Source organism: Cryptotermes secundus, unplaced genomic scaffold (genome assembly GCF_002891405.2).
Source record: "Cryptotermes secundus unplaced genomic scaffold, Csec_1.0 scaffold1191, whole genome shotgun sequence".
Lineage (NCBI taxonomy): Eukaryota > Metazoa > Arthropoda > Insecta > Blattodea > Kalotermitidae > Cryptotermes > Cryptotermes secundus.
In genome coordinates this window covers 343399-354064 of record NW_019719382.1, presented here as the reverse complement: position 1 = coordinate 354064, position 10666 = coordinate 343399, and the positions used below count along the sequence as shown (strand labels likewise).

Here is a 10666-nt window from a genome sequence, read left to right as displayed (position 1 = left end):
AATCCACCTTATCGGGATTCAATCCCGTGACCTTCTGGCTTGTAGCATAGTGCCCCTATATACATATATATAGAGAGAGAGAGAGAGCGAGAGAGAGCGAGAGCGAGAGGAGAGACACGACCTCCATATTTTATGTTAATTTTATACATTTTGTTCTCAAAACGTACCAAATCAGTTTAAATTAAACATGTCGGGGAATTAGAAGCACGTGATCGATGAAAACTCAATACGAGTGAAATGCTTTGATGCTATTCTACGCCGACGATCCATTTAAATTAAGCGCGGCATACTTATGTGACTTCTGTTCGCACGATTTCCTTTGCCCTGCGTGACAGCCGGATATGACACGTGAAGTGACATGAGAAAAAGGGCAAGTTTCATTACAGTTCTCGGAAACGCGTATCATAAACCTGTACACAACATAAGAGTAATTATAATTGGCTCGCTAAAGTAACAGGTTCATGTAAAACGGTTTTATGGCGAGCGCTTGATCGGATAAAGAGAAAGCAAACAGGTATGCGCATGCGTTCAGGCTGAGTTTCAGCTTCCAGCACTATGCCACAATCCGGAAGCTTGCGGGTTCGATTTCTGATGAGGTCATTGCATTTTTCAATTGACCTAATCCTTCCAGCCGCACTATGGCCCTGGGGTCGACTCAGCCTCTAACAGAAATGAGTACCAGGAATCTTCCTGGGGGTAAAGGGGGGAGTCGAGTAACTCTGACCTCACCTCCACCTGTGAACTGTCTAGAAAAATGTGGCAGACTCGACGTCTCTCAACCCCATGGGCCTCCACGACCTGTTACAGCAATAACGTTGCCTTTTTTACATTATTATTTCTGGGATGTGACACCGTGCGATCTGGTATAAGTTTTAACTACATTCCAAAGGAATGTACTGTCCGGATCTTCAGGGTAGAAGAGTAAGCCAAACAAGTAACACGCCAAGTAATATTTACTTGACTTACCCTTCATCCCTGAACACAGTGGCAGTACGTTCCTTTGAAACATGTAAACTTCTACCAGAATAAACGGCGTCACAAATTACATATTAATCCTCACAGTCATTGCCGTGAGGACCAACTGGGAAGGATCTGGTATGAAGCGATCGTAGCCTATTCACTATGTCGAAATGTCCGAAAAGTAACGAAAACGGTCCCGACAGTATTCGAACCGGATGTCTCCATAATATAAGTAAGACTAAGCTCTTGATATAAAGCGGTTTTCAGTCCCAGATCCAGTACCCGCTTTCTAACTGAAATTGATATTTCACTAATTTTGAAATTCCTACTATGACGCGTACTTGATCTAGGATAGCAAAACCGGTACAGCCGCGGGCTACTAGCTGGAGGTTCGTTTCCCGATAAGGGACAGATATTTGTCTCTTTTCTACTCGTCCAAACCTTTTCTGGAGCCCACTCAACCTCCCACCCAATGGATATCTGGGGGTTCTTTCCCCACAGGTAAAGCGGCTGGGGCGTGGAGCTAACGATTCACCTAAATCTAGTGCCGAGGTAAAGAAAGGTTGAGCTATACTTTCACTTACCCATACTTCATTGCAGCATGGTACTTAATTAAGTACAGGGGAAACTTGCATTATTATTATTATTATTATTATTATTATTATTATTATTATTATTATTATGTATACAACGCAGCACGTAAAATATGAATATAAAATGTAAGGTACATTTCAGACTGTGATCCATCTGGTAAAAGGGAGATTTATTAAATTTTGTTGTTTGAACAAAATAATCCCTAGGGAACAGAAACCAGAAATATACAGCACATTCATAGTGTACTTTAACCCCCGTACCTGTAATAATTGAATGTTTTCTTAGCTCTCGCAGATGGTCCGTGCTGTGCTTTGCTTGCATACACAGTCTTGGTGTTGGTACAATGTCGTCCAGTGATAGGGAGTAGCTATATCGACTGGGCCCAACTGAGTAGGTTTTACCTGGAGTCGGAGACAGAATTCAGTCTCCGAAACGCTGTGTTTTGAAAAATAAGCAGGACGGTGTTTTTAGATAAAGAGAGAACCATGGATAATGTCCAGAAACACCATATTCATATTAGGCTACAGCACGATTTGCTGCAATCCAGTCCCATATTTCAAAGAAACTTGCACGACGCAACACACAAGTAATCGTGTTTCGGGACAACATCAAACCTGTGGCATAAGCCAGTTGTGTCTTTGTCTTTAGGTACGATGTGGATGTGTTGCGTGGCCCTGATGGTTGTGTCTCTCGTAGGGGCAGACAGGGACGCTCGTTGGTTGCTAAGAGGGACGGGACCCGTGGAGGAGGTACGAACCGTGACGCTGACCAAGATGGCGTCCTGTGTTGAGGTGGCGCCATCTCTCCCGCCCTGTGGAGAGCCAGAAATAGCGCCAACCGCCCCTACTCAGTAAGTGTCCTTTTCCGCTTCATTCCTAGAGCCTTCAGGCTCTGAACTGACGTCACTTATACTTTCCAGCTTTTCAGAGTTCAGAATGTGAAATCCCACCACGGGCGCCGGAACGCAGAGAGGGTCAATGCATTTAGAATTCATGATATTTTGGAAAAAAAAAAAAAAGAAAAATCGAAACTGAAGTATCGAAAGAAATGTACCAAATATGCACTGAAAAATTCATACTCCTGTCCTGTATATTCTAGCAGGATCAATAAAAATATATGTAAATGCCTTAAACATGTCTGCCCCTGCTGAAAAATACCACTTAGGTGCCCATGCATCTTATCATGTTAAACTGGGGCAATGATTCCACGCTACAGAGCTCTCATTGAGAACCTAAGAGTTTCTGCTCAAGAAAGTCCCCATGTTTTATAGAGCCTGAAAAATTCTTACCACCTTCACAACAGCCTGTCACCGGGCCTTATCCTGAGCCAGTTAAATTCAATACGCATTCTCCAACTCTATTTCTTAAAAGACACATTTTAATTCATCTTCCTATCTACACATATGTTCTTTAAATTTTTCCTTCCCTCCAAGTTTACCAACTAAAATTTTATATTTATTGCTCATCTCCATAAATTCTATATGTCTGTCAATCTCACCCTTCCCACTTGATCACCTTAATCATATTTGCCAAAGTGTACAAATATTGGAGGTCCTCATTATGCAAGTAACTCATTTACCAGCCAATCAACTAACTAAACTAATTAATCAACCAACTAACTAACTGTATAATCAACCAAGACCAATCAGTGGTCATGAACGAATGGCAAACTCATGGAATTAGCAGGCTAAAAGGTAAAATAATTTATATATTTTTAAGAATGTGGTGGGGGGGGAGAGGCATGCAGTAGCATGGATGAGGCAATATGCTACAAGCCAGAAGGTTGCAGGTTTGATTCCTGATGAGGTCACTGGAATTTTCAATTGACCTAATCCTTGCAGCTGCACTATGGTCCAGGAGTCAACTCAGCTTCTAATAGAAATGGGTACCAGATATCTCCCTAGGGGTAAAGAGCGGCCNCAGCTTCTAATAGAAATGGGTACCAGGTATCTCCCTAGGGGTAAAGGGCGGCCTGTTGACAATCTCACCGCCATCTGTGAGCCGATTGTATAGAAAATGTGGGAACCTTCACATCTCACAACCCTGTTGGAATGTTGACATTGCTTGTGGAGTAGATAGGCGTAACCTGGAATTTGATATCATTTTGGAAGATTGAGGCAATCTATTCCTCCAAAATGTTCAGGCCTCAATATTCCCTCAGATTACTAACTAAAGATGAAACACTGGTACCTGAAAATGGAGGAAGTATGTTTTAGAACCTTGGTCCCTGAAGATGGAGTCATCCTGTTCTTATGGAATGCCTGAACCTTAAGATGGAGGCACTGTGTGACTCCTAAATGTTGATAACTGAAGATGGAAACAATATGTCCACGCTGGTCCCTGAAGACAGAAGCAGCATTTTCCTCCAAAATGTTGGTAACACCCATTACACCCTGTTGTGTCACAACTTAGAAAGTCACAATTTGAGTCTTCATGGTCACAGGAGCCTCAGTCTCTCACATGCAAATTTTTATTTTCAGGATCATGGCAACAAAAGCAGCATCAATGCATGAAATGTCACGAGGTCAAAGATGGCTCACAGGCTCTAAGGAGGCTCCAGGCTGGGGCGAGTACTTTGGCCTGAAACAAGCCACTATCACAAATACCATCACGCACTATGAGACCGCTTCTTACACTGACCCTCAGGCTGTGATAACCTTTTCTGTTGTGGGATGCCAGCCCTCGCGCCTGCCCTTCGATTTGCCATATTGCAAGACTTCAGCACCCACTATAACTGGTCAATAGCTGCTGTGTTTGTAACATGTATAGTGAAAAGCATGAAGTTGGCCACTACTTTCATAACTGGTCAGATAATTATGGAACAAACAAAATCATATTTGTTTACAGATGGTCAATCCTCGTAACTTGGCTGCCTGCCTATCTTCTATCTTGTCCACCTTCTCTCATTTCATGCTGTGGTTTTGTACATATTTTATAACTTTTCAGTGTTAGTGACAGAAAAGAATGACTGATTGATAAAACTAGTCCCTATCTCTGGACACCTGTACAAGCACCAAGATAGGGTACACAGACCATCTGCCAGAGCTGAGACAAAACATAAAATATTAAAAACTCTACACATATAAGGCTTTGCACCAGAGAATTATCAAGATAGAAATCATCAATGTAGAGACGAAATTCTCCATATGGTACCAACACAAGAAAAACAAATTGTCCCACTCAATCTACACTGTACAGAGTTGTAGCTTCTTGACTTCTGCTGTGATAATGGGAGTCCTGACATGAGAGATGTCCAAGCTGGGTTGACTGATTGGATGGTCTACCAGAGATATGTAGGCAGATTCCTTGTATTTGCAGTATGTGGTGTTTGGTTCAATGTGCATGACCTTCCTTTCTTTCAAAAATTTTATGGCCTTCTTCATATGCATGTTGGGCTAAGTTTGATTTTTCAAGCAGACCTTGTGTCAGGTTATATTTGTGCTCTTTAATGTGTACTGTTAAGTTCTGCTTGTTTCACTGATGTAACACTTGCCACAATCACATGGGATACTGTACACACTGCTTCATCTGCTGGGCATCTCTAACTGGTCCAGCTTTTATCAACGTCTGAGACTGAAACAGTTCCCAGTGTGTCTGAATTTCTCAGAAATACCCTTAACATATGGGATAGTGACAGTACCCTGGTCTATTTTGTCTGAGGAAGGATAGATACTTCTCAATGGCTTTATTACAGAGTCAACAAATTCTTCTGGGTATTCGTTATGCATCAGAACACATCTTATGCTTTTAATTTTGTTGTTGGAATCCTTCTGATCCTGACATATGACTGTCACTAAAATTTGGTCAACCAAATGAAGGTCATATATCAGGATCTGAAGATTAGGTAGGTTTTACCTGAAGATAGAGACAGAACACAGTGTCAAAAACGTTGTGTTTTGAAATATAAACATGAAGGTGTTTTAGATAAAAACAAGACCATGGATAATGTCCAGAAATATAATATTTATACATTTACTGAGGTCTGCTTGATGTGTATAAGCATGTCCAGCCAGTGAGAATAAACAATTTACACTGTGATCAAGACATGACACTGGATAATACTGATCATTTAATTTGTTTTGCAAGCCAAAATTATGTACATCATATCACAAATATGATTATTAAAAGTATAAAACTTTGTATGCACATTCAAAGGAATTAATTAAAAATTTCATTCAGTTTAAATAACATTACTGCCTTAACATTCTCATTTCCATTCTCTGAAGACACGAAATATGCAGGGAGTACCATCAAATAAGTAGAGATATTTTTTTGAGTTTCAGGGTGAATTGAACCTTTTTATATATAAACTGTTTTGTTGTGGAATGTTAACATTTCCTGGCAATACTGACAAAGCTTTCAGATTCTACCACAAAGAGGCAGTTGCACACTGAAATTCAAAATGGCAGATATGTGAGATGAGAGAGATTAATTTGATCTACTTTGGCATTTTATATATTCCTTCTACCACAGATATATAATCAGCATTGGCACAATAATTTGTAGAGGTTTAAGGTGATTTTTCACCTGATACATGCTTCTGATGGCTTCTAGGTACCTATTTGAACAGCTACAATGAACTTATAAACATAATCTGGAATTAAAAATTACAAATAAATACAATAATAAATATCCCGATAAAGAACTTCTGTGAGGGACACTGTTATAGAGGCTAATTTCAGAATGTCCCTGTTCTAGACCTCCTCGTCAACCTGTACGCTCACGACCAACTTCTCACCGTCTGTTTCCTTATTATCATCCTTCCTATCAGCAGGGCCTGTGAATTTGTATCCTGGTTCAGCATTGGTAGCGACATAAGGGGGTTGACCGATAGTGCTATGAGGGGGTGGTGTGACAATAACATGATGGGGTGGCTTAGTGGTTGGGTAGTAAGGTGGTCTGTTCACGGGGCGATGGGGAGGTTTTGTGGGTACGTAGATGGGTGGCTTCTGTGATGGCTGTCTTTGACAGAAGGGGATCTTCAGGTCGCTGGGCACACAGTTCTTTGCTTCCAGGGTGGCGGTAACACGGTAGTCCGTCACCTTCTGCACCTTGGTGACCCACACTGTATGTGTGGCAATGTGGGTCTGCGGCCGCAGATGCAAGAGACGTCCATTGTTGTCTGCAGAGTCGGTGGTGGGGACTTCTGGAGTCTTCCTGCGGAATTCCAGGTACCGGTCCTCACGTGATGGCTCCAGTTCTACTGTGTCCTCTCCCCCCTGTGGCAGTGTGGGTCCTGTCGTTGCAGCTGGTATCCTACACATTGGTATCACTTGAAGGTTGCAGGTTTGTGTATGTGTGTGTGTGTGTGTGTGTGTGTGTGGGTGTACAAGCAATGTGTCTGCCTTCATCCATGGATACAAGCAGCTGCTCACTCACGCATTTAGACTAAAATATTTTTAACCATACTTATCGCCAAATTACTGATTATAAATATGATGACATTGTTTCCATAAAAATCCAGTTTTTTCATGAAGAAGGGGTCATCAAGGAAATTGCAAGACCTCTTTAAGTGTTTATGAATACTGTGGAGTGCTTGTTGTTTATATAGCATGCAGCATGCATGGAGATAAGTGGAGAGATAACAAATGCATACAAATATTTTATAGGAAAACCTGAAGGATAGAGACCAGTTGAAAGATCTAGGCATAGATGTTGAGATAATATTAAAATAGACGTTAATGAAATTAGATGGAAGGGGGGGTCTGAATTCATCTGACTGTCAACAGGAACCAGTGAGAGCCTGTTATAAAAATGTTACTAAACCTTCAGGTTTATAAGATACAAAGTTACTCAGGATATCTTGACTAGTTAAGCAACTATTAATGTATCATGATTTACTAACAAAATGTCACCCTCTTCGTGTGATGTAAATATATCAAGGAGATGTAAGAGCTGAAGCTTTCTGGGCAGCTGAAGTTGGTAAAATCTTCTCAGACTATCGGCCATGGGAATTAAAAATTTAAAAATTCATTATCAGACACTGATGATTTGGATAGAGATGATGCCTGAAACGTCCGCAATTTTTAACCAATTGATACGTCTAACAATCCGACAAGGTCTTATCTGTATCAAGGAGATTGCCCCATTAATTAACGTGAATCGGTTCCATGAAATGTCGATTAACGAACCCAATTATAACACCTGTTTGCTTTCTATTGTAGAGCCCATAATCTCATTAATTTCGTTACGAGAGTTGCAAAATCTCACAAAACATAACATAGATCACACTCTCTCAGTACTTGTCGACGACCTGACTGACCTTGTGAACACTGAAAGTAAGTGCGTACATTTAACAATCGTAGATTTATCGAGGTACGGCGGTTGTGAGAGTATCGATAGATCGGATAGTCGATTATCGGAGGATGTACCGGTGCTGCATTTTCATCACACATGCTAAAGCTGATTCTAGCACTCACCTGAGTACGGAGGTAGGCTCGATATAGAGCCCCTCCTGCTGATCGTCTTCCCAGAGTGAAGCTTCTTCAGGTGACTCGTTGCGCTTCCAGCAATCGGGCCCACCGGCCACGCTGTGGCCTATGTGCAGGTCAGCAGGCAAGCAAGGCGGCTTCACGCCGTACACGGTCATGCAGACTGGGTGACGAGTGATTCGTTTTGTCACCTGCACACAGTTAATCCGTGGTTTGGTATTGCAACAATTACACTGCACTTTAACAAGCATTTCGCAAGCACATTTAGATAACTACCTAACTAACTAACCCCACAAAGCACAGTACTTCTTGAGCAGCTAACAGTTGCTCAGCCACCCAGATCCATTTTAATATTAGAGACAGACCTTCCAAAAGGTCTGGTTTCTTCAGGACAAATATATGAAAGCCAACAACTGATGTTATAAAATAAATATATAATTTGTTACTCTTTATATGTGTGAACTTTGGCAGGTATGGCACGGAAGGACTCAACATGATACGGCAGGGTATAACAGGACAACGTAAGACACGATGGGACTGAACAGGACACGACAGGTCACAACAGGACAAAACAGGACAGCAGGACACGTAAAGCACAACAGGACACACCGGGTGCAACTGAACGAAGCAGGACACGACGGGACACAAGAGGTATGGCTGGACAAAACAGGACACATGAGGAGATGGCAGGAGAAAACAGGACACGACAGGACCCATGAGGATATGGAAGGACATAAGAAGACAGGACAGAAAAAATACATTTTTAAAATTGCACCGATACATTTTTCTCGTGAATTAATATTTTTAGAAGCCCATTTTTAAGCTAACGACTATTTCTAACTCCAAGCACTGTTAAATGGTTACAATCTGGCAATTTCATGGAAACGAATTGGCACGAAAATGGCCAACATCAGCCCTTATGATACTGTACCTCGGCGTACAGGGTCTTCGTGGCAGTGACGGTGTCCCTCAGGGGAAACAGTGGGTTCTGAAGGGGTGGGAAGGACGGGAGGGGTGGTAGGGGAGGCAAATGAATTGTGAGCGGCGGATTCGTTATGACGTCGCGATGCTCGTCTTCCACGTCTAGGGCGTCGACTGCTTCCACTTGGTCCGCGTCTTTCTCCAGGGCGCCCATGCTCCCTGCGACTTCTTCCAGAGTGGAGGCCCCGAAATCAACGGTAGAGGCGCCGGGCTCCACGAACCCACAGAGCAGAGTGACTGGCAGGAACGCTATCCACAGTCGCATGCTGAGAAAACACCTATCAGAGGTCATGTGACGTCGTGAAGTCTGGTAGAAGGGCACAAATATTTTAGAGGAACATGTGGGTTCCATTTTAAGATCCTCTGAGGCTGGAACGCTGGTACCTTCATACCAGACCACACCGTTTTACATCCAACACGACAATCTTTACAAATCAAACAAGAAGATCTGGGAAGAACAAATCGCCTAATTTCCTTTGATACGACACGATAGAAAAGGTAAAGTTATCCTTGTGCTGAAAAATTAAGCACTACGCCATGAAGACGTATGCGGGAGTGGATGTATAGATCAACGTGTTCTTGACCTTGGCACTAGTTTGAGGTGAGTGGTCAGCTTCACGCCCCGTCCGCTTTACCCACGGGGAAAGAGCCCCCGGTACCCATTGCACAGGAGGCTGGGTGGGGCCCAGAGCCAGTCTGGACGACGTGGAGAAGACAAAATTCTTGACCTTACGGGACTCGAACTCCGACCTCTGCGTCAAGCTCGTAACCGTCCGCTACACGATATGACACGGATCGTATAAAAACCAAAAAACTAAAGGGGGAAAAACAGACACACAAACAGAAGCGTGATCTCATAAGCCTCCTTTTATTTGCTCTAGATACGGAAATTAGGATAAAACAGGTGGAGAGGTTACTTTCCGTTCCACTTTCTTGCGCTTTTACATGGCGCACCTGGAGAAAAATAGATGAGAACCATGACGTCAAGACTGGTGCTTTGTTCAACTTTAGCGGCCCGTGAGCTTAGTGCAAGGGGCTAAATATGCCTACGAGATTTGAAATAAACTTATACCGGTAACTTTTCAATTCAGAAAGCGCTTAACAAGTTTCACCGAAATCAACTGGGTACTTTCAGACGAGAAACGCCGACGGACGGACATAACCTCCTCATGAGCTGCAAACGTCATGAAGTTCATGCAAAGAACAAAAAGAAATACGCACTTCATCCGTGTTCTTAATTTGACGATGGATATAAACAGACAAAGAAACAAAGAAGCACATTAACTAAGTAACCAACAAAATAAACAAACACAACTTAACTGTGTAGAATTTGAGGTTCTCACAGCGGTGGTTATGTAGACCTCTATCTTCTGGAATATAACGCCGTGTAGTCCGATGAAAGTCAACTGACGTTTCGGAGGAACATATTGCCTTTATCTCCACGGCAGAATACTAAACCGTGCAAGAAACCTGAATAAAAGCAGGTGGAAAGCAAAGCCACGGATCTGAAGATGAAGACGATATGTTCCCCTGAAACGTCAGTTCGGTTTCAATGGACTGCAAGACGTTACTAAAAGAACAACTACCAAACTTACCAGATAACTGAATGAACAGTTAAATAACTAACTGACTGGTTGGTTGAATGCACAATTAACTGAACAAGCAATCGAACTTACTGAACAAAAAAAAAAAAAAAAAAAA

General features: G+C 42.3%; 1 protein-coding gene across 4 annotated transcripts in view; it reads right to left on the bottom strand.

Moving 5' to 3' along the window:
* Positions 1-5490: 5490 nt before the first annotated feature.
* LOC111866443 overlaps positions 5491-10666 on the bottom strand; it is a 17892-nt gene continuing 12716 nt past the window's right edge. For 2 of the 4 annotated variants that reach the window (XM_023855415.2, XM_033752298.1), the window contains 3 exons: positions 8916-9231; positions 7973-8175; positions 5491-6809 (listed from right to left, as the gene is read on the bottom strand). In XM_023855415.2, the coding sequence (XP_023711183.1) occupies positions 6248-6809; positions 7973-8175; positions 8916-9230 (1080 nt within the window). In that variant the 5' untranslated portion in view covers position 9231 and the 3' untranslated portion in view covers positions 5491-6247. Of the gene's footprint in view, positions 6810-7972; positions 8176-8915; positions 9413-10666 lie in introns of those variants that run through there. The other 2 variants (XM_033752292.1, XM_033752286.1) reach the window with 2 other exon arrangements.